Here is a 25,054-nt window from a genome sequence, read left to right as displayed (position 1 = left end):
CTGGAGCTAGAATGTAGCCTTTCCATTGTGGTTAAGCCTGTGGCTCTCTCAGAAACGTAAACCTAATAAGACAAAAAGTCCCACCAACCACACAACACCAAAAGGCATACTATTCAAGTTGACTGCAGAGTCAAATAACTACAAAAAAAAAGCCATCGAGATTTTGCAATTCTAATTTCTCTGCTCTTGAAGCTTTTTACTTTCAGGTAATTAAAATGAGGCATCAAATGCACAGGAAATTGGGATTGGGTACTGACTAATTTGAGAAAGAAATGTTCACAATTCAGTTAGATGGACACGATTCAGACATCCGTGTCTTAGGAGTAGGTAGTATGAACACAATAAGGGGAGCTGGGAGGGAAATGGGGAAGAGAACATGGAAGGAGTACATGCATTGCCTGTTACCTGCAGGGTAGAAATGCATCTGCCATGTGCTGCTCATGATGAGGACTAAGGAGCAGATGCAGAGGTAGGATTTTCCTAGTCTACAAACAATCCATTGCGCTTTTTTTCTCTTAACTTTGCCTCTACAAGTGTTTCTGCATTGCAATAAATGCAGAATCTAGATTTTTGTGTGTATGCTGAAATTTAGTGGATTAATACCTGCTCCTCAAACAGTGCCAGAGGTGAGGGAAACATCAGATTTATTTCTCCCCATTAAAACCTGCACTCTTCTACTAAAAATAATGCTGTAAATGCAATGCCACTCAGCCACACTCTGTTGAATATCAGCCTCACTAATGTTCTGCTAGAACATCTCTTTAACATTTGATTGTGCCCATCTGCGTAGTACCACCTACTTCAGCAGGGTCTTAATGTTCTTGAGAGTCCTTCAGATCACTTGATGAAAGTGCTTGCTTCATTTGCATGGCCCTTTCTGTGAAATTCACCTCCATGAGGCCAGTTTTCAAGCCTCTCACAACCTGATGTTCATGTCCTCTTGGCAGACATTTTTCCCCAGAAGTGGCAGCTGAATAGCCCAAGAGAAGGTGGGCAGCACTCACCCTGGGCTGCAGTGGGCAGCACCAGAACTGGGCACACAGAATAAGCTGCTCTGTGCCTCCCCCAGCCTTCAGACCAGAAAGGTGAAGAGAGATATGCTCAAGTCAAAGGCAAGCACGACAGGTGCAAGAGACAGGGAGTGAAGATGAAAGGAGAAATAGAAAGAGACCTGTTGAGGTGCTGGAAAGCCTGTTTAGAAGAAAAGTCTGGAAGACAAAACTAGAAGGGAAGAGTATGTTGAGACAGAGGGAGCAGGGAACAAGTGAGCCCTTGGAATAACCAAGAAGAGATAAAAGAGCTGATGGAAAGACAGAAATTCTGTTGTCCAGGACAATACCACTCTCCCTGTTTTCAAATTATTATGGAAAGAAGTCAGTAAAATTAGATAGTATTTTTTTTCCTTTTGTAATAGAGTACTGGTGGCAAGAAATAAGTGAAAAGAAAGCAAGACATTCTTGAATAAAACATTCAAAAATTGATGGTGGTCTGATTGTTGATAACCATAGAAGTTGATGGTATCTCCCCTTGTTTGAGAGGAGCTGTTTTACTAGACACTGTCAGCTGCAACTGCCTTGATACTGGCAATCAAAATCCCCTATCTAAAATAGAAGTAGTAAGAGCAGAGTCAATTCCCTTTCAAATAGTCCAGATATGTGCCCCAGCCTTCACCTGGAGAAATTGCTGAAAGGAATGAAAGCAGCCCACATTTCCAGACAACTAACTGGCTTTAAAAAACAAAAAAAAAAAAAAGGAAATCAGCTTGTGTCAGATGTTATCTAGAGACCTCTTAGAAATGAGCCTCTGAATAGCTCATCTGGCATGAAATAATAACAAATTGCAATCATCATGGGTTTGATATGGGTCTGAATTGTCAAAAGCATTAGCCCGCACTTCCCACATCATGGCCTCCTGAAAGCCAGGCATTTAGAAAGGAAAGGAGCGAGGATGCAAAAACCAGTTACTAGAATTGAGAACACCGTCTCCATTCAAACTAAGACAATATCCAGATGGATGACCTCAGGTTTTTATTTTCTGGTGTGGTAGTACATTTAACTGGACACTTCTAGGATGTTTAGCATCCTAAAAATAATCAGATCATACATTGCACTTAACGTACTGATAGCAAGATTCTAACTAAAGTCATCTTAACATCTCTGAGCAAGCACATTGCACAGGGTAAGTTTCTTCTACATTTTGTATTTTTCTACTGCTGAAGAAAATCAGATTGACTTCTTTATTAAAAAGTATTTCAATGTAAATATTTTGATAAAATCTTCCCGAGTGTCATTTTATCCTGTTATAAAGGCATCATAATAACTGGCCAGTGATCTGAATATGAGAAACAGCTGAGTTTGTCTCGTTTACTCTACTGCTTGTATTCCTTGCTAGATGAAGTGGAGTCATAAACACTTCATTGTCTCGTGAAAGATTTAGACTTGCGCCGATCTTCTGCAGTCCTGTCCTTAGGTAAAGTTCATCAAGGATGGCAGACAGTGCTGCTGATTCAAGTCCCAGATTAGAATAGCTTTGTTTTGTCAAAAGGAACTTGATTATGCATCTTTATGGACTCAATCCATCAGCATGAACACCAAGCCAGGGATGATCAGGAAAAGCTCCAGCTACATTCAGTAAACAAACTTTGCTGCTGCTATTTCCAACAGAAAATCATATTTAGTCAGCCTGATAGAAGAGGCAACAAATATCATAAGGTTACGGACTGACGTATAAAGAGCTGGCAACTGTACTCAGTGACTCAGAGAACTCAGTGTCCATAAAGAAAAACAGATGAACACAATCCTTGCAAAAGAGGTAGGGAAAAGGCAAGTATTTCCAAATGCGATGGGGAGGACTGTTCATTCCTGTATACAAGATACCAAAATGCTACTGTGCAAGCCATGAATGTTCATGGCTTCGCAACACTGATTCATTTTAAGAACAAGCATTATCCAGCAGTGTGTGGAAAAGCCTTCTGCCACAGTGCATTGGTCAAGAAATAAGCTGTATAAAGCCTTGTTCAAAGCAGATCTGACAACCCTGTCTGAAATCTGTACCTTTGGTGTTGACCCAAACCCATGTTTCTGCCAGACTAGCCTCTGACATTAATGGCTTGACATCGTCAGTACAAAAGAGCCCTTGAGACAGTACTTTGTTGTAGGAATATAATTGCTACTGTACCAGATGTGTGCCATAGAAAACTGTAAAATTGCAAAGCAAAACAAGGTAGCTATTTGACAGAAAAATGACAGAAAAATGCTTTCAAGTATTAGCAATACTAGTTAACAAATACTGTACATGGGTTTTAAAGGACAATCTCTGCAAAGTGCTTCATACTGGTGTCCACACTCCAGTCCTCACTGTATTCCTGTGGAAAGCCTGTTCAGCACTTTCCTCAATCACAGAAAAGAACCCCAAGCCTCCTCCTCTGCCACTACAGCAAGTATCAGAATCTAAATAGTTTCTTAGACTTCATTTCCTTCAGTTTTCAAGTTTGGAATTTATTGAGAATTAACTTGCAAATTCTTCTTCAATAAATCTTTGATTTCTTTTTAATACGCAGAAGTAAATTGTAAGTTAGTGTTACGTTTATCAGAGTTGTCTTTCTTCTTTCTTGAGTGGAAAACAGCTAACTGACCAGCACTTGAGAACAACGGGCACCATATTTTGTGAGGCAGCAATACAGACGGTGCTCTTGAAAGTGCAGGTGCAAAGTTGCCCTATGGGACTCGAACCTTGTGGTGCAAGTCACAAGATAATTTAAGAGCAAGACCTGAGACCCTGGCTTAGGAGGCAGGATCAACGGCATTAGCACTGCACTAACACTCTTAGCAGCTGTATGGGTTAAGGACATGATCTTTAAGTCTTGCAAGGTTATCAGCAGCTAGTTAATAATTTCTCTCTGAATTTGAAGGGAGGAATACTACCTTGTAAATCTTCTGTAATACTTACTATCACAAGGTAGATCTGCCTTGAATAAGAAGATTCTTAATCATCAGCAGAGAAAGCCCCGAGGAAATTGCGCACAACGACAAAACCACACTCCAAGGTGGGGCAGCCACACAGGAGGCTGCACAGAACTCAGAAGGAGGTTTTTAAGGTCATAAATAAGTAGGATATACAAAAAGTGATTATACCTCAGGCTAGCTATAAAACTTTGCCAACAGCAGAACAACAGAGAGCTTAGCAATAGGGCAGCGGAAAAATAGCTAGAAACAAGGCTGGCAATATTAATTAGATGTGTTGCCTAGTCTCTGGAAACAAATGTTGGAAGCATTTTGGTGGTGGGAAAGCATACTTCGAAGCTACGCAGCAAAGGATCCTAAAGAGACTGCTTGTAATTCTGTGTAGCAGAAGGGATACCTAAACAAAGAAAAGAAAGATAACAAAATGAAGTGTGTGTATGTGCTTGGGAAGAGGAGGCCGGGTCTTGAGTGTATATGTACCAGACTGCTGCTTGTTCAGGTTTTAAGAAAATGAAATTCATTCTGGCATGTCTGCACTGATAGGAAGAGCAACATGGGCCAGCATCAACATGGGGCTGTACAGATTGCTTTGGGCTGACTTTTAAAAATCGAAGTAGAAGCCTCAGGTAGAGAGGAAAACAAGAAATGTTTAAAACAAGGTCTGAAGAAGGGGAAGGGAAAAACAGCCCAGAGTTTGGAAAGTGAGAATAGCATAACAACCAGAAAAGAGGAACCTGCAAATAATTCTGAAGGGTACAATGTATAAAAGTTTAAGATGACAGATTTTTGTGCCCATGATTTGGACAGTATAAAATCAGTTTGCTTAGAGTGCTCTGAAGAAATTCTTTCAGCCACACAAGAAATAATCTCTATTAAGGAATCTTTGGTGTCAAAACAACAAATAAGCAAACCAGCCACTTTCAAGGGTGCCCCAACTCTGTTACTGTGGTCAGTTTGGCATCATTTCTACAGGACCCGATGTGGCAGCCGCTGGGGTTTCATGCACAGAAGCAGCTCCCAGAGCCCAAGGAGGTCACCAACAGATGCTGCCATTATTTGGGATGCCACAAGGATCCCATTGCTGATGCACAAGAGGCATCCAGCTCACCACCTCAGCCCTTCTCTACTACAGCATTACATGAAAGCAGCAGAAAAGGCTGCCCCACTAGGTATCTGAAAAACTGAACTCTTACGCTGAAAAGTTTATTTTTCTGCTACGGTTTTGTTCTCTACACATTAAGTAATTTGTTTCTGTACTAAGCCAATGTGGAGAGTCTCTGGCTGTGTGCTGTGAACAAGCCAGGGCTTGATGCGGCTGTGCTACACGGAAGGATTTCCCTGAGACACCAGAGACAAAAGGAAAGTAAACAGAAGCTGCTCTGCCCTCGACCCAGGCTGCAGGAGGGGCGTTGCCGCTGCGCATGAACAGTCTGTGAACAGTGCCCTGCAGCCAATCACCATAGTGGGGGGGGATGAGTGACTGTGAGTGTAACCAATTGTAGCCTGCACTTGCCGCATGGCCTTTTGGTATAGAGTATATAAGGCTTGGAAAAACGTGGTCTCGGGGACATTGATATTCAGTGTTGTTTAAGAGTTCATTAAAGAGTACGGATGGTAAATTCACATTGAATTAGACTCCTTACTCTCGCCCGGCCCGCCCGTTCGATCAAAGAGCTTATGCCGGCGTCTGGATTCGTCGAATTTGCTACCACTACATTTGGTAGCAGAGGATGGTTCGTTAGCAAAGCATAACGCTCCGGATCGAAATTACTGCGGTAAGCAGCGTTCATAAAAAACGGAGCCAAGCCGGGGTGTGGGATAGTGTGCTTAGTCCGATATCAAAAGACGGGCACCTGTCGAGCTGGCCACTCGCATCCTACGTTAAGACCGCGCTGATAAGATAATGGATATTGAAACAGCCGCGGCACTGCTGACGACTATTCTCTCTAAGAGAGGTATTGAATCGTCACAGGAAAAGCTAATCACATTGATTTTTTTAGCTCAGAAGTGGGGACACTTTGGAGAAGTTCCACTTTTGTTTTCCCCAACGGAATGGAGATCAGTGGGGGACACTATGTGGGACAAAACTATTAGAGGGGAAGAAGAGAAAGAAATTAAAGCTGTGAGAGAATTGTGGAAAACCGTATTAGAATCATTAGAAGTTATGAAATCGGAACAACGTGCCGCCCTAAGAGCCGCGGAGGCGCTTGTCCCAGAACAAACCTGGACTGATAAAACTTGTCCAAAAGAAAAGAGGTGCCTGTGGGCTACTCTGTGGGGTCTGCCTGCCGTTCGGGGTGGTCGCGGGGTCCCGGCTCAGCCAATACTTTCACAATCCGATCTGCAACGCGGATTAGAAACTTCGCGGCTCGTAAACAAAGGACCGGAAGTTTCCCCCTCCGAGTCTCTGGGGCAATGTGCCAAGAAGGCGGAAGTGCAACTCGTCGACTGTCCGGATGTGGGAGGCCCTGAGTGCCGCCCTCCTCCTACCGCTCCGCCTCTGCCCTGCCCCGAGCCGGACGCCCCCCCTCCCTCCGAGAAAAGCGTGGGGGCCGGGCACGGACCGGCCGCGCCGCCGCCGCGAGGGCCGGGGCCGCCTCAAACTTTGCCTCCGCAAGCACCCGCGGAAGTTTTTTTGTGAGCCTCCTCCTACATCATTGGGCTCACCCCAAGCAGTAGAGCAGTTACTGCAAGTCATTACCAACAAGCTTGAACAACTCAAGAGTGTCAAATGTAGAGAAAAATAAGGAACAAATTGAGTTTCAAAAACCAGCTTGCCCTTCACAAACAATGCAATCAAAGGTGCCTATAGATTCTACTGACCAGCCGCAGCCCCGACGTGGCAGATGGTCAGGGGTCATCAAAGATGCCATCCTAGAAGGTGATTGGTCTCCAGCAAAATTAGCCCTACCGGTAATTCAAAATATGAACACTCAGACAGCGGTATGGGAACCACATGATTGGAAAATTTTGCAGCAAGCAAAACAAATAATCACAAACTATGGTGTACGTTCAGCAGCTACCAGACACAAAGAACATCTCCGAACCTGTATCACAATCAGCGACCCAACTGTGAACCAGGCTTCTTTCACCTCAACAAGCCAAGCACCGCAGGAAGCCTCGGAGTTGATGTGGAGACAGCAGTAGATATAACATTGACCAATACTGCAATTCATAGAATACCAACTAATGCTAAAGGACCTTTATTTAGACAAGATAGTCACATTGGAGGCCTATTGATTGGCCGTTCTTCTGCTAGTATCAAAGGTCTTCTAGTAATACCAGGTATAATTGATGCAGATTTCACAGGAACTGTTCAAATTCTGGCCTACACTCTGCATCCACCAATTTTTATTCCTTCTGGGAGTAGAATAGCTCAGGTAGTAGCACTGGAAAACTGCCTACCAATGCTTCCAGGAGTTCCTCCAGCATCCTCAACACAAAGGCATGATAAAGGATTTGGATTGACCGGTCCTGCAGTTTGCTTCACCTCATCAATGACTCAGCGTCCCATGTTACGTGTGCAACTATTTCAGTCTGATTCTACTGTTGTTGTAGAGGTAAATGCAATGCTTGATACTGGAGCTGATGTCTCCATCATTAGTCAATTCAAATGGCCACGAAATTGGAAACTTCAAAAATCAATCTCTTCCACTGTTGCTGGAGTAGGGGGTCGAACTACTCCAAATATAAGTGTTGATCCCATTTCCATCAGTTTCCCTGAAGGTCAGTGTGTTACCCTTAGGGTGTATGTAATGGAATTGCCAAGCAGCCTTGAGGCGCTTATTGGCCGTGACGTCTTGGGGCAACTTGGTGCCGTGTTAACTACTTCACCTTTTCCTTAGTGGTCACTGGAAAGCAGTTGCCCAACCCTCCATTGACCTGGTTAACAGATAGCCCAGTTTGGGTTGACCAGTGGCCATTAACAGAAGAGCGACTGCAAAAGGCACGTGAATTAGTAGAAGAGCAATTAGTTGCAGGCCATATCAAGCCTTCTACTAGTCCATGGAATACCCCAATTTTTGTAATACCAAAAAAGAGTGGAAAGTGGCGATTATTACATGACTTGCGAAAGGTAAATGATCAAATGCAAGCCATGGGTGCTTTACAACCTGGATTACCATCACCTGTAATGTTACCAGAAAATTGGCATATTCTAATTATAGATTTAAAGGATTGTTTCTTTACCATTCCTTTACATGAGCAAGATACACAGCGTTTTGCATTTACACTGCCTTCAGTAAACAAAGCAGAACCAGCTAAAAAGTATGAGTGGGTAGTGCTACCGCAAGGTATGAAAAATTCTCCTACACTGTGCCAAATGTATGTTGCATGGGCACTTCAACCTATTCGTGCATCATGGAAACAAACAATTATTTATCATTATATGGATGATATTCTGTTCTGTCAACAAGCTGAGTTCACAGAAAGTTCCATAGTCCAAATTACGATCAAACTCAAAGAAAAGGGGTTGGTTATAGCTCCAGAGAAAGTTCAAAAGTCTGCACCTTGGAAATACCTTGGTTGGTCCATTTGTGATGCACAGATTCGTCCACAAAAAATTGAATTACATACTGATTTACAAACATTAAATGATGTCCAAAAATTGTTAGGGGACATACAATGGATTAGAAATTGCGTAGGCATTACTAACAATGATATAGCACCTCTTACTTCACTTCTAAAAGGAGGTGATCCAGCTAAGAAAATAAGCTTAGAGTCCGTGCATCTCAAATGTCTTTCTGATATTACACAAAAAGTACAGACAAATTGGTCTAGCCGAAGACTTTCTGATCGACCAATTTCCCTCCTTATTAGCAATCTAGAACATCCGTGTGCAATCATCTGCCAGTGGCAAAACAAAAACGGGGAATTCCCCATAGATGTTGCTACAGATTCTTCCTTTTGTGCCACTGTCAGATTGAAAACAGAAAATGATTTGCGATTATTAGAGTGGATTTTTCTCAGTGTCCAACCAAAATTCAGTATTCAAACGAGACCAGAAGCAATTGGAGAATTGATTCAAAAAGGAAGATCTCGAATATTAGAAATTAGCGGTCAGGAACCAGATGACATCAGTATTCCGATAAATGGAGCCGATTTAGAATGGTGGCTGAGACATTCGATGCCTATACAGAATGCATTATTAGGATTTATAGGCAAGGTACATTCACGACAACCAAAAGGTAAACTATGGCAATTCCTTAGAACAAATCAGTGGTTAGAGAGAAGCAAAGTAAAAGCAAAACCTGTTGAAGGCCTTACAGTATATACAGATGCAGGAAAACGAAGACACCAGGCAGCATGTGTCTGGCAAGAGAATAGTCAATGGAAACACCATTTAACTGAAGGTTCAAAAGAGGATTCATTGCAGACTTTAGAGCTCACAGCAGTAATATGGGCCTTAAATAATTGGCTGAAATCTGCTTTAAATGTTGTCACAGATTCTTTGTATGTAGCAGGTGTAATACCCAGAATGGAAAATGCTCTGTTAAGACAATTGAATAATCCTCGATTAGGAAAATTGTTTGTACAATTGAGAGCTATTTTAAATCAAAGAAAAGAACCCTGTTGTGTGATTCACATCCGCAGTCATCAATGGAATCTTGGTCTAGGTGAAGGAAATCAAATTGCAGATAGTTTAGTAAGTTCAGTACAGCACATGCCTCCAACAGATAAATTCCAACAAGCGAGACAAAGTCATGAGAGCTTTCATCAGAATGCCAGAGGTCTCCAAAGACAATTCGATTTAACTTTAAATGAAGCAAGAAGTATTGTACAGGCATGTCCTCAGTGTGGAAGCCAGATGTTAGGTATAGGAATCGGTGTCAATCCTTGAGGTTTAAAAGCCTTAGAAGTATGGCAAATGGATGTGACACATGTGCCAGAATTTGGAAAACTTAAATATGTGCATGTCACAATTGATACTTTTTCAAAAATGATATGGGCTACTGCTTTACCAGGAGAAAAAGCACTACATGTATGTAAACATCGCACAGCTTGTTTTGCTGTAATGGGTGTCCCAGAAAAGATTAAGACAGACAATGGCCCTGCCTATGTTAGCCAGAAAGTTAGAACTCTTCTAATGAAATGGGGAGTGAAACACGTTACAGGTATACCTCATTCCCCAACAGGCCAAGGAATCATCGAGAGAGCACATCAAATGATTAAAGGGTATTTGAGCAAACAGAAGCAGGAAGAGTTAGATTGTCAACAGCGTTTAGCAAAGGTGTTGTTTACCTTGAATTATTTATGTTTAACTGGAGACCATGAGGAGCCTCCTGTGATCATTCATCATTATCAGATCAGACTAGGAAGGAAAAACACTTTACCGGAATTCATGGTGAGATATCGTGATCCCACCACTGGATTGTGGAAAGGACCAGTACCTGTTATTTTTAATGGTAGAGGGTATATGTGTCTCTCCACAGATCAAGGTCCATTGTGGGTTCCAAGCCGAGCAGTAAAGCCGGAGTTGAAACAAACTCAACCAAGTCAACTCCCTGCAGCAGAACCCTCGGAGGTCACAGAGTGAGGTGTAACCTTTGCATTGATTTAGCTGTGACATGTATGCGTACTATAGTTATATAAGTAGATCTTTAAACACCACTACCTCTTGAGTAAGTTTATCAACACCCAGCACATCGTTTGTTATAAGTTGAGTATCTTTAAACCAAAGTTCTTGGAATTTGTTTAATCAATCCATTGCGATATTTAAATGGCAATGGAATACCTCAGGTTTATTGCAAAGTGCACTGTTTATGTTGATTGTTATTGTTATTTATATGTTATGTATAAGTTGTTTTTTATCACATATCAAAGAAGGATTAGAACACACAGCTAATCAATCCTGGCTTGTCCAAAAAGAAAAAAAAAAAAGGAGGAATTGTGGAGAGTCTCTGGCTGTGTGCTGTGAACAAGCCAGGGCTTGATGCGGCTGTGCTACATGGAAGGATTTCCCTGAGACACCAGAGACAAAAGGAAAGTAAACAGAAGCTGCTCTGCCCTCGACCCAGGCTGCAGGAGGGGCGTTGCCGCTGCCCATGAACAGTCTGTGAACAGTGCCCTGCAGCCAATCACCATAGTGGGGGGGGATGAGTGACTGTGAGTGTAACCAATTGTAGCCTGCACTTGCCGCATGGCCTTTTGGTATAGAGTATATAAGGCTTGGAAAAACGTGGTCTCGGGGACATTGATATTCAGTGTTGTTTAAGAGTTCATTAAAGAGTATGGATGGTAAATTCACATTGAATTAGACTCCTTACTCTCGCCCGGCCCGCCCGTTCGATCAAAGAGCTTATGCCGGCGTCTGGATTCGTCGAATTTACTACCACTACACACCACTATTTTATGGTAACGCCTCTAGCTGACTGCTGCGCCAGCTCTGTTAGATGATGCACACATGTTTAGGAAGAGACAATTCCCTCCCTTAAAGGGTTTATTGCCTTAAAAGTAAACACGGAGAAAGGTGAACAAGCAGCATTTCTGCTATGCTTGCTTTGCAGACAGAGGCTGGAGCAGATTAAGTCTTACCTGAAGCCTGCAACACGGCTGAGGCAGAATTTTTCTTGTGTCTGCTAAGGTCTAAAGCAGTGCAGGAGTCTGAGGGCAGTCCTCTGCCTCTTGTTTGTAGCAAAAGCAAGAAGTCTTTCAGGAGAATTCTCCTGTTTCATGCAGGAGATGGCAGATTTGGAGACCCATTTGCTGCAGTCAGTTCATTTTCTGCCATTCTACAATATATATAGGGTTGTTATTTTCTCATATATGTGATTACTCAGCCTTGGAGAAGCTGAGAGAATGGTGTGGTTTAAGGTGACTCATTGTAAGGCGGAATCCTTTACTCCTACAGTGCTGGTAACAACAGGGTGGCTTGGCAGTGACTAGAAGATAGTTCCCTTTGGCTTTGCTGCTGCTTTTACCAAGTGATGTGACAGTCACCTCCTCAAATCGCAACAGGGTGTGTGTGCTGCCTGTGCTAGTTGGAGAAGGATTGTTAACTCCTGCAGATGGTTTTCTGTGGGTTTTTTTCTCCTGTAGTAGCTGAATTATTGTGCATTTTTACAGCTAATTATCCTTCCCTACTTATCTGTTGGCTTACAGGTTGGGTACACTGGCTTGAGACTCGCTGCTTACTGTCTGAATTCCTTTTCTCATAACACTCATGGGGACACTTTCCATACAAATAATTGTAAAGACAGGTTGAGCTGCTGCTCCTCATGGTTAACAGAGAACCTCAGGTGTGCCCTTGTACTTCTGCACAAAATTTCCTTCTCTTTTTGTATACATGGGGTTTTTAAATACAGCCAGAAGCAACCTTGTTGTGGACGATATCCAAACTCAACATGGACATTATGAAAATATTATAATTTTTACATTTGAAAGTATCTTCTGAGTGAGCATAACTACAGCAAAGCTAAATTTCTGTTCTGCATTGCCTATTGCACAATTATCCACAGCAGAGGGGATAGGCATAAAATATTTGTAATGGGGGTGGTGGAGAATTGCTGTTTGGCAGCTTTTAGTGGAGACTGCAGTGAATGTGGCCATGACACATTGGAGAGGGCCAGGCTGAAGGAATAATTTCTCCGCTTTTCCTAATCTTGCCTGAATACAATGCTTTCTGTAGGGCTGGTATGGATTTAACACGATCTGAGAGGGGCTTCAAACTCACACTGCCCAGCTGAGCCATTTGCCATGCAGAGATGTCATCAAATCCTGCAGCAAGGGGGCTGGAAACATCCCCCTCCCTTTTATCAGTTTCCAGCACCTGCAGACTTTGCTGTTTGCTCGCACGCTGTGCAAAGCTTTAGGGATGATTCTCACGCAGTGGTTGTAGGTAGGCAGGGAGGGACCAGGAGCACAATGTGGTTCAGAGCGTGTCCCTGCCTGAAGCTCTGGGTGCTGCTGAGGTCCCTTGGGTGCTTTTGGCTGCAGCACTCAGGGACCTGCCTGCCAGCCCTGCAGGCAAAACATATTCCTTGCATCTCACGCTCAAGATTTCTTCAGAGAAGGGGTTGCTATGCAGCCTTGTTTATTCCTGGTATGTGACACTGTTTGCTTGCTGAGCTTGTACACCTGGAAGGGGGAGCCTGCTGTCCTCCTGGAGAAGGGGTCCAGCTTGACAAATGGCCATCCCTGCTTCCAGTTTTGGAAACACAGGGTCTGGAGCAGAAGAAATCCTCGTTCCCTTGTGGGTGGCAATCCGCAGCAGGGCTTTACAGCTCCTGAGGGCATTGCAAGCTTAACAACGTGGAGCAAGATTTCCAAAGTGAAGGACATGTGTGTTTGTGAAGGAGGTTGGTGGACAGCCCTGTCTCCTGTGCTATTGGTTTCTCAGCAAGGTGGTGCTCCAGGGGGGCTGGCAGTAGCCAGGCAGAGGGGTTGCTTTTACTCTGCTCTGGTAGAGGTTGCTTGGTGCAAGCATCTTTCCCAGAAAGCAATAAACTCTGGGAAAAAGAGTTGATGATTTTTTCTTTATTCCTTCTCTTTTCAACAAATTATTTCAAAAATTCTTGAAACTGTTGCTGTGTGACAGAGAGTTTGGGTGTCAGTTAAAAGAGACACAGTCCTGGGAAGTGTGGAAGGAGAGCGATGCTTGGGGTGGCAGATGGAAGGAGGGGAGAGGACAGGTGGGAGCTGCAGTGCAGATGCGGTGGTTTGTTGACAGGGAAGCTCCTCTTCATAAGAAGAGCAACAGCCTGGCCTCTGCCACGCAATGGGGAGCAGAGCAGGAGCTTCCACCTGGGCTCAGGTGCTGCTCCAGGGCTCCCTTTGCTGGTATGTGTGGGCAAATGGGCAGGTCTCCGCTCAGCTCCTGCTCCAACTCCCCTTGCTCTGACTGGGGCCAAAAAGCAAAAACTGCACTGTTTGTCCTTCCTGGCTCATACTTTTATTTTCCAGGTAGAATTGAGGAAAGTTAAAATCAAATCAACTTTCTGACTCAGCCCCTGCTAAAGATTAGGTCACTGTTTATGGCTTCTGGGGTGCTGGTTCATCTGTGCAGGATGGTAATCGAGTCTGCTCTTGCCAATGGTTTAAACTGTTGTGTTTCACGAAGTTTAACCTTGGTGATTTGCTTCAAAGGATGTGGGGGAAAAGTGGAATCTTTTTACTCCAAGCAAAGAGAGAAGTGAACCTTAGTGAGCTTACAGGCTCTCTGATACGTAAATGCCTAGTCCCAAAGCAATATCACTCTGATCAACAAACTTGCCTCCAGGTTAGCTTCTGTTTTCAAAGCTCTTTATTACTTAAAGTATAAATCTCTGAAAATTTGATCTGGGAAAGATGTAGGAGGAGGATGAGGAGGGAAGATCCAGAGTATGACACATCTCAAATTGCTTCTGGGGTGCAGAGATGTCAGCCTGCCACAGCAGCAGAGGGACGACAAACCAAACTCTCTGAAGGATTGAGATATAGGGACCCTGCTCATTATCAAAGTGTTTGCTGGTTACTTTCTCCCTCTGCTTCTCTCTTTCTTTCTCCAGAGACAATGCCTTTGCTTCACTTTTTTTTTTCATTCTATTTCTTCTTGGTAATACACCTAACAATTAGCTAGCTGGGGCTCTGCTGCAGAGACCACTGCTATAATGACAACAGTAACTGCTCATATTAGCGTAATATCCATCATCCCAGGGCCTTTGAGAGCTTTGCAAAGCTTCCAGGCATCATTTGCTATTTTCTGTTGGAGGATATGTAAGAAACTAAAGCTGACATTTTAAAAATCTGTGTCCTGCAGAGGTCACATTTATAAGCTCCTAACAGTTTTCTGGCCCTAAGATTTATGTTTCTGAGCCTTCTTTTTCTCTGCAGGCCAGTGAATGAATCGTCAGCAGAGCAAGCCCTGCCTCTGCATTCTTCCACTTGTCATGCCGTTCCTTGGCTTCGCTCACTTTCGGACATTGGAAGTGATGGCAGTTGGGAAACATGGTGTTTTCTCCCAGGTTAGTAAACCCAACCATTGCAAGTTTCGTCAGCCAACTCTACAGCGTTGCATGTCCAGCAATGGCAGCTCCTTTTTATCCTCTTCCCTGTAAGTTCTGCGGTTTGTTGCAGAGACAGGCTATTACTCCTTGGCCTCTTAGTGGCCTCGGGCTCATGCAAGGTAGATGCTGCCAGCTGGCAGGTATTGGAAAATAAACATTTGTCCACCTTGACTGAAGGTCCTGCTTTGGGTCCCCTGGTCACCGTGGTGTGGGGCTCTGAGCAGCAGATCAGATGCAAGAAAGCCCCTGTGTTTAGCAGGCATCAACCCGTGGACACTTGGGCACTCCAGGGATTTAAATGCCTGTGGAGTTAGGTGATGCCTTGTAGGTCAGAAGAATGGAGATTTTAACTATTTCAGTGATACCTGAATGGTGGACTTAGGACCTGAACAAGACAGAGGTGCTTGAATACTGTAACAGTGGGAACTGTTGTATTTCAAGGTTCATACGGCACTAAGAACAGTACTGGGATTTCAGTGGAATAGATGTAAAAGCAATAAAACGGACAATTAAGCTGGTCTTGTTACAGGATATGGTCTTGTTTTAGTATGTCAGCCCTGCACCTCATGCTCCCAATGCTTGTTACTCATAATGAAAAATTTCAATACAGACCTCAGATCCCATGCTGCAACTGAACGAAATTGCTTCAGATCATTGAGAATTTCCCTGCCTGATGATTACACAGGAACAGGACAGAGCCCTGTCATGGTTCAACCGTGATAGCCACTCACTCACCCCCTCCCTCTCCCCCCCAACAGAGGAGAGAATCAAAAGGGAAGAGAGAAACTTGGGTTGAGATAAACACAGTTTAATAAAATAACAAAATAGTAACACACTACTAGTAAATGTGTGTATATATATATATATACACATATAATAGAAATAAAAGATACTCAAGGCAATTCCTCAGGAAGACACCAAGCAGCCACTCCTAGGAAACAGCACCTGTTCACAGAGAGAGAAGAAAGAGGAACAAAGGCAGAAAAGCTCAGAGGTCTCTGCAAAATGGCAAAAAGCTGAACTAAACATCCTGCACCAAAAACTCCCCCGGCTCCGGAAAAAAAAAAAAAAGAGAGTACGAAAAAACCCAACGTGTGCAAGAGAAAGCACCAGAGAGAAAGAGCAGAAGAGCCCGCAACCCGGAAGATCCTGACTTATCTTAAATATGTGGCAAGATGCTAGTGCGATGGAATACTCTTATTGATCGGTGTGGATGTCAGTCAAGCTCTGCCCCATCTCTACCCCCTTCCTCACTGCCTCACACCTGTGGGCAGAGCTCAGAGTGTCCTTGGCTCTCAGCCCAGAGCAATTAAAAACATTAACTCTGTCCTGGGGTGTTATCTCTTGCTCTCAAACTAAGTCCAAATAATGAACATGCTAGTTATAAAAAAAGAACGGTTTCTAAATGCATGAAGAAAATTTACCCATTTTCAGTCAAACCAGCAGGGCCCTTAGAATGCTCACTTGCAGTTATCTTGGATTTATGCAGCTGTTTGTGGAAACCTGCTGTAGTTAGCATGCTTGGCATTGTTCCGTGCTTGTATGAAAGATGTGTGGAACACTATTCAGGGCCCTACCAGGAGAAAAACTACTGTCCAGGGAATGTATTTTAGTAGCCCTGAGAGATGGCTTCACACAGGAGTACGAGGCAGGAGATCCCTTTCCCCGAGGCTACTGAGAGGAAGGCACTGATGAAGACGAGCCAAATATTTCTAAGGAAAATGCTTTTAGAAGAAACAGACGTGACCTGAGAAACAGCTGATCTAACATTTCAAGACATGGGCCACTGGTTGGACTTAATATGAGGATGCATCTAGTTCAAGGTGCTGATTGTGACTGCTTCTGTACCCAATCCTTGAGTGTTGGGCATCTAGGGCCTTCATCCACGGCAGAAATCCTATGTGCCATGAAGACCCGCTCTCAGAAGAGACGCAGCAGCTGATTGTTGCATGCTTTTTCTAGCACTAGCCCCTGCAGTGAGGACCTCTCTGCATGAGATGCTCTGCAAAACCCTGCATGGGCTCCGGATCTCACTTTTTGAAGGTTTTCTTCAAAATGTCTAGGTGAGGAGGGGAAATGTTTCGACGCTTTTGTTCGAGGTTGGGTTACACTCAAAGCAAAGGTGTGTCAGTGTACTTGGCTCTTTCTCGTCTCATTGTGTCATGCAGTCACAGGAGCCCACAGAGCAATCGATCACCCACCTTTGGGGAATGACCGCCCTAGGCCACATCTCCAACAGAGACCGTCGCAGTGCTCAGTGGGAGCAAACTTGTGTACAGTACTCAAATAACCGTGGTGTCCAGCACAACAGCTCATTAGAGCTGGCATGAGGGATTGCTCAAGTGCTTTTTGAAGGAGCTAATGAGGTTTGGCATTCAGATCAGCTTATTCCTAACTCTTGATTTGCTGCCCTGGGTAAGCTGCTGCTTGTGGTAACTCTTGTTTCATGGTTGAGCAGGCCCGCTCTGCTGAGAGGCAGCCATTAAAGGAATTTTCAATAGGGGCATTAAACTTTTAAGATCTTCTGAATGAAAGCTGAGGGCAGAACTTATAAAAAAAGCATCATGTGGGTGATGCTTTTAACATTACATCTTTGGTGTGTGCCAATTGGTTAATATTGCTAACAAATTAAGCAAAATTAGTAACAATTGTTAGTAAATATTTGAGAAAGCAGTTTGCTGGTTCAGAAATTCCTCAAAACAGTAAGTTCAACGGTAAGTGAAAGGAGATTTTGAATGTGTAATCCTACTTGCACCATCATGCAGAGGAAAGATACAGGAGCACTTCCTGAGAGCTGTGCCTCTAACCTAAGCAGCTTTGACACGAAGAACATAGAAAAAGGGTGAGAGATACAATTAGTAGCCCAGGGATCTGACTCGCAATTCTCCCACAGGTCTGGGGAAGCTGCCCAGTGCCACCGGGCGATGGCTGTTTACTCCATGTAAAAACTTCATGTTAAAGATGCATTAGGGCCCTGTAAGCTGAAATCCACTGAAACCCCAAACAACTGTCATCACTCCAAGTCAATTTTATCCTAACAACAACTCTCTGGCTGGTGAGATATTTGATTCAACTGCCACAGTGGCTCCAATCCTGATGGACTCTGCAGGGTTGTTGGTATCAGCATGTCTCACGTAATGCTACTGTATGTTTACTGCTCTAGGAAGCTACCAGAGAAACAGCTTGTTAGGTGGGAAAGAAAGTAATGGTAGCATTAAATAATCTCTGTTTGAATTTACTGGTTACTAATGATCCAAAGAAGCTGAAAATCCCAGAGGATGCATTTCCTTTCGATTAACCCAGCAGAAGGATGACAGGGAGCACATTTACTGTTGACTGTAACATCACAGGGCCTGGAGCTGTTCAAATGCAGTTGTATTCCATTTTTTCCTCTCCAGAAAGCCATTTTCAAACACTTTTTCGCTTTGTAGGGAACCTCTGCCACCGTTCTCCTCTGTACAGAGAATGGCACCAGCTTGTTTTCCGATCTCCTATCAGTAGTGGCAGAAGATGAGTCCTGCACACCCAACACTTCCCCCAGGCTGCAGACAAATTGCTCTGCCTAATGATAATTCCGGTTACAGTGGTTTCAGTGCAAAGGAGAAAGGGGTTGCCCTGCATAGCTGTACATTTTGGGTTTTCCATATCATGTACCTGGTCTGAATTAGGAACTATGCCCTGAATTTAGGCAATTAACCCTGTGGAGGCCACAGAGGTGTTGTAAGTAATGCCTTTCTTAGTTGCACTTACAGTGTGTTAGCATTTAGGTAGGACAGCCTGGCAGAGGAACAGACCTGAGGCATGGAGAGCCTGGCTTTGTGGTGCAGGGTAAATGAGTGGCAGAGGCAGCCTTCTCCCCTAGCTACAGAATACACTCATCCTGGTACTTACAACTTTATCTTGGGCATTTGAAATACCTTCAGAAATGTGGCATCCTCAGCTTCTTTTATGAGGTGATCTTAATCAGCCAAAATTGCCACTGGCATGTTTCTTAGGTATTTATCCTATGCAGTGAGATGAAAGAAAATATACCTTAATCCCTGCTTTATGCCCTAGTCCAACTCACAATTATAACTCCATTGCTTGTTTTAAAGTACGCAGTCCAAATAGACCTACATCTCTATTTTTAAAGGTATTTCGTCCCTGCCTTCCATTTAAAATAATGGGAATTAGCCTCTAAAAACCCTCTAAGCACCTTCATTCCTTGACCTTAAGCTGTCTCTGTGAATTTATCAACACTAACAAAATAAGGGTGAAAGCCAGAACTGGCCTGACTGTGTCAGTTGACTCCAGCCTTTCTGAAATCACTTGCTTTATTCCAGATGAACACTTTGACAGCTTTTGAGCAGAGTTAAATCTCTTGAGTAGGAGGTGGAGGAGTACAAGGCCTTGCTGCAATATGAACAATTTCTGTTGAAATTTGCTTGAGGATAGCATTTTATCTGACTATAAGTTTGACTGATAGGAGGGTACCTAAAGTCTCTGTACAGGCATTCTTCGTTATTTGTTTGAAGCTTACAGAATACATTAATAGGAACCTGCCTTTGCTTCTTCCATCTAGTGCAGAGGCATTTTTCCTTCTGTAATAATTTAACTGAACTGTTCTGTGATTGATCCTTCTGGCTGCACTTAGCTAGCATGTGATAGTTGTTCTGTTTGCAGACCTTTAGAGGCACCTATGAGTGGATTTTCAAAAGCAGCTCACATTGGCATCCTTCTATACTCACTGACGTTTGTAGGAATTTTACTGCTGGTTTATCATCCTGACCTCTTATCCTAAGGTACACTCAGCAAAATCCCCTCTTACCTCTCATTTAGGCCATAAGAAACGGGTTAATCCATTTAAGGAAGCAAAAGCCCTGTATGGTGACTGAAGTACCTATCAGAAGGTGAAAAGAAATCTCTAGAGTTTCGAAGTGAAAGCAACCAAACTGTTAAGGAAACGGACTGCAGAGACTGAGGCTGAAAAATGTCACATTTTTCTGTAGCACTAACCTGAAGGGCTAAGCATAAACTTCCTTTACTCTCATATACCCTGTGCACTATAACACTGCCTACAACTCCTCGAGCCCCTTGGGATGTGTGCTTGCTGATGTGAGAATGGCAGGTAGTTTCTGGATAGCTAGCAGCCCTGACTATGGGTTGTGCTGTAGCCTCAGGCTTGCTGAGGTGCTGCAAGCATGATAGATACCTCAGCAACGCTATAAATGTAGGCAATTCAGCTACAACAGCAGTTGTTTCAGCTGCTTTTCTTCTTCCTTTCCCAAGGAGTGGCAGATTTGGAAGTATTTGGCTTGTGGTTTGAGTTGTGGCTCACAATTACTCATGGATGTGTCAGAAAATCTTACCTACCCCTTTCTGCAGAAAAGGAGTCTTGCAGACTGGTGGAAAGTGCTACAGATATGAGTTACACACCAGTCTCCACTATCATCAGCCTTGTAAACCCCCTAAAATCCAAGTACATTTGTATTAAAAAAGAGCAAACTATTCTATCCCCCATTTTTCCAGTTGTTCTTGGGGTAAGTCCAGCATGACATTACAGCTCTTTGTACCAAATGTGTGAAACGATGCTCCTGCTGCAGTGGCAGCAGCACTGAGGTCAGTGGGAACAACCCTGAGACACTGTGCTGGGCCCAACAGCACTGGGCCTGGTGAGAGACTTGCCTCTGCTGCCGTGCCCATACAGCCATGGGGAGAGCAGCTGCTGGGGTAGAGTTACGTTACAGTAGTCTTTGTCCAGCGTTTGTACTTTATGGCTATGATTTTGACAGAACGTGGAAAATGTAGCTTGAATATATCTTAATGTTGTTTTGTACGCAGGAACCCTGTAGGCAAGGCAATGCCAGGAATCGGTGGCTGTCACTTGCACTAGCAGTGTTATTTTTCCATGCAGGTTCCTGATGCTGCAGGGGAACCCATCAGCAGCTGTATCAGGCCCACCGACCAGCAGCACATCAAGTAGAGTTTCATCTGCAAAGAATCCATTGCTCCCCCCCACCATGGCCACACAAGATGATTTCACAGCAGGTAAAGGGCTGCAGCAGACTGGAGACTCCTTCAGTTGGGCTTGTTGCAATCCTGTTTCTGCAGCTTTTGCCTGGAGGATGTTTGTCTGCAGCGGCAGTGCCAGTGCCCAGGAATGCTGCTCAGCTCAGGGAGGAAGAGCGTGTTACAAAAGCTGCATTCAAAGTGCTGATCATGAGACCCTGGAGATGCTGGCAACTGCAGCAGCTATTCTTCATGCTGTACAAGTGAGAGGCCAGCCTTAGAGGCTGGGGAATGGGGAAGACATTGAACAGGACATGAGGCAGGGAAACATGCTGTGTATAATCTTGAATTTTCAGGAACAGCCAATATCAGAAATTTTGGGGGGCAGGCTATGTTTTTGTTGCTTTTGGGTGTCTCTGCAGTAAAGAAAGCAGGGAGTAAAGCCCTGTAATGGTGAAGCAGAACAAAGGAGAAGATTTGGATGGACAGTTTGTGTCCTGCAGATACAATAATCAAATACGCCAATGGGGACATCTAATGCAGAGTGCAAACCTTCTTTTAGTTATGATACCTAGTGATTAATTGTTTGTGTCCTAGTATTTTCTTTGTTGTGAAGAGAAATCTAAAACTAAACCAAATCAAAACTCAATCCAAAATGGAGTGGGAATTACAGGAACGAAGGACTTTCAAACTATTATAACTTCAGAAAGTATCTACTTATTAGACATTGCCAAACTCTAGAGACCATTGTGGGTTGTCTACACTTTGAAAGGAGAGGAAAGAAATCCTGCAGTCATGGATGGACAACTAGCAAATCATATGCAAATATGTAGAATGTTGAGCTGTCACAATGCTGGAATGCAAGTGCACCAACCAACGGAATCATTTGAGGTTACTGTCGTGGGTGACTGCCACAGTTTGCCACGGTGCAGTGTTTACCTCACTTAGAGTGCAGCTTAAGAGAGCGACAAAAGGTACTCTGCTACCTACTGCGTGAAGGAGATATCAAGGAGAATTGGGTGAGAGTTGTTTAGAGTGATTCATATGGGGGCAGGAAATGTGAAAGGGTAGAGGGAGGCCCTCCCGTTGAGTCATGAGGTTCAGAAAGGATCCCCTTGCTTTCTAAACTCCTTCTTGCAGAGGAGTCTAGGTGTGGCTAGATCCAAACTTAGCCCCAGACTAGGTCAACAGTTTATGTCTAAGAGACACAAAGGGTAAAGGAAAACAGGCCAGGGATTATAGGTGTTTATGGCGAAAGGATTATATGGGCACATGCAATTCTTTATATTGCTTGCCTAGGATTTAAAAGTTTCACCATTCTGCATCTCAACCTGCTTATGTCCCCTCATGCAATTATTCAGTCCAATAGCATTATTTGAATCTGAGGTCTTCTTGCTTCTCATTGGATTCTTTCATCGTCTTCAGACAGGCCTTTGTTTTGTTTAATTGCAGACATGTTTATAGTCCATAGCCACTTTGTGCTGGCCTTGAAGGCATTATTTGGTTGAAATGAATCCTCTTTCGCTCAGCAAAGTACAAAACCGGCCTTGTCTTACGTGTCCATGATTGTCTGTATCTGCTTTTGTTTTCATTAAGTAGATACAAGTTCAGTGAATATGAGCAGAACTTTACAACATACAGTTTAAGATTTCAGCAAATTTAGCTTACTAAGTAAAGTGAGACAGACAGTATCTTAAAAATTACACAACCTTATAATCTAGTGATTAATTCTATTTCAAATGCATTTACTTGAGCTAAATGATTAGTATAAAACTTAAATTTGTGCTTATCCAGTGATCAGTGAATAGTAAAAGATCATTGCCCTACAGCCACGCTTGTCTAGCAGAGACAGCTCACTGTAGGCTCACCCAGGCTGTCATATTTATGGAATAAAGTGGTTGGCTTGAAGTCAAATTGCATACAGTGGGAAAGGTCTGCATGAGACTCCTTGCACCCACAACTTATCATTGTTCACTCTGCCATTCTATTTTCTTGTGGGTTTCCTAAAATAAGTTCTTGGCCTGGCTAAAGCTCAGGCCTTTGTCTCCTTTGGAGCCTGTACCATATTGCTGCTGGTGTGGCTGGGTGTAGGTTGAGAGCACACATCACAGTGACCATTCCAGAGGCCAGGACTAGTGTGTTAATCTTCTGTGAAAAAAAGTGTCTGGTGGTTTTTTTTTGTCTTCATATCAAATGTTGTGAATTTGAGTCTTTTGTACTGTTCTTATTTTAAAGCTAAATACCACACCTCAATTGCTGTCTACTACGGGAGCGTTCCCAAATTCAAACCCAGATACAAGGCTCTGCGAGGCAGAAGCATTGATTCAAACTTGCGGTTTTGTGGCAGCAGTTGGACTACTGAAGAAGGAGGTGAGGATGGAAGGGGGTTGAATGTGCAATGGTCGCCTCAGCCAAATGAAAAAAAATAAAAAATCAGGGAGAAAGGGTCCGTGGAGGTCAGTCCTCATGTGCTGGCTCTGCATCAGAGTAGGTGGCTGACAGAGAGCTGCAGATGATCCTGTCCTCCTTCAGTGGTGCATATGGCATCACATCTCGCTATCATTAGTTCATTACGCTTTCTCCTTCATCAACAGTAGCCAAATCACTACCACTGCCAGCCAGGACAGGGATTGTGGCCCAACTGCCATAAATCAGGCATCCTCTCCCGGATGACTGGGCCAGTGAGGCTGATGTGCATGACTTCAGCATTGGGCAAGGAGGTGACCACCCCCACCTTTCTCACCAAGCCTCGACCCAGGACCCCCAAGAGAGGGAGGCAAGCAGCGCTGACCCGGGTACCATCCAGATCAAAGACAAGCTGAAGATGAGGAGGATGTCTGACGGTCTGTCAGCCTCATACAGTGGTAAGGCGGGAACCTGCCTGCTCTCCTGTGGGAAGAAGGGTCTTTTCCCAGCCTAGAAAGCTAGTGCACATTCCCAGGGAACAGTTGTGCCCCCTGCAATAACCTTCCCTGTTGCTGTAGGGGTGTACAACTGTGAGGCAGGGAGAGGAGCAGGAGAGTGAATGTGCAGGTGAATAATTCTGGATATGCACAGGTCCATGGGCTCTCTGTTATTCGACAGGAGCTCAGAGGACCAGGATGCTCCTCTGGTGGCTCTGTGGGAGTGCCTAAGTGTTGTCCACTGGCCTGCTTCAAGTGGCTGCCAGCATGAGCATATTTCCCTGTGCAGCTATTTAGAAGTTTCCAATAAATCTGTCCAATGAAATATCTAGCTTCAGGTGCTTTATGTTTGCAGTGCTGCTTCTATTATGCTTTGTGTCTCTGCTTTGCAGGCCTGACTGACTGTGATGACCCTGAGGGGGTTACCCTGAAGCCAGTAGTTTCCGGATCACCTTCCCCGAAGCTCCTGGAAACCTCCAAGACTATGTCTCCCAACCAGAACAGACCTATTTCCTCAGAGACCTGCATGTTAAGCGATGGAGAGCAGGAGCATGAGGAAAATGACACAGACTATGATGCCAGTGATGAGGATAACACGGAGCTGATGTCAGAGAGTGAAGGATGTAAAGTAAGGAAACCAAGCCAAATCATGTGTAGTGGGTCTTCAGTTTATTTCCAGTAGGCAGAGCTCTGAGATCTTCTTTTTCTGCAGTGTGAGCCCAGGGAAACAGCTGAGCCAAGAAAGTGCTCAGCTGGACATTGTGCTTCAGGCTGTTTCTGCAACATGCATGCTGCAGACTTGATGTCCTCAGTCTGTATCAATAGGAGAATAGTTTCTGTGCTCTCTAGTGGCTCCTGCTGTGTTTTCTGACTGAGAACACACCAGCAATGAATCAGAGCAACTAAATGTGTCTCACGTGGTCAAGCATGTTCTTCTACAGTTAGTAAAATCCACGTTTCTGTATACATGGTATAATAGTTACTGTTGCAGACACACCAGTGTCTTTGTGGCTTTTTATATCAGCTCTGTCTGGTTTAGACAGAAACAGATGTTTGCTGGTTTTTGCTCTAGGTTCTCTCAGTTTTTGAGTTATACAGCCACGTCCTTCTACAGGGTTATCTCTAATAATGTTTTTAGAGTTCAGTGGCTTCCGTGCAGCTTCATTATCTCCCATGGTTCTGCCCAGGGATAGGTGAAGGGAACTGCCAACTCTGGCCA

The 25,054-nt window shown here is 43.9% G+C and overlaps 1 protein-coding gene across 1 annotated transcript in view; it reads left to right on the top strand.

Annotated features, from left to right (window-relative positions):
• Positions 1-25,054, top strand: part of LOC136099670 (TOG array regulator of axonemal microtubules protein 2-like) — an 83,147-nt gene that overhangs the window by 32,554 nt on the left and 25,539 nt on the right. Inside the window, exons 2-4 of the mRNA XM_071807266.1 lie at positions 20,838-20,971; positions 23,168-23,302; positions 24,228-24,463. Of these exons, the coding sequence (XP_071663367.1) occupies positions 20,838-20,971; positions 23,168-23,302; positions 24,228-24,463 (505 nt within the window). The remainder of the gene's footprint in view (positions 1-20,837; positions 20,972-23,167; positions 23,303-24,227; positions 24,464-25,054) is intronic.

This window comes from Patagioenas fasciata, chromosome 3 (genome assembly GCF_037038585.1).
Source record: "Patagioenas fasciata isolate bPatFas1 chromosome 3, bPatFas1.hap1, whole genome shotgun sequence".
In the NCBI taxonomy this organism is placed as follows: domain Eukaryota; kingdom Metazoa; phylum Chordata; class Aves; order Columbiformes; family Columbidae; genus Patagioenas; species Patagioenas fasciata.
This window is presented reverse-complemented; position numbering and strand designations above follow the sequence as displayed.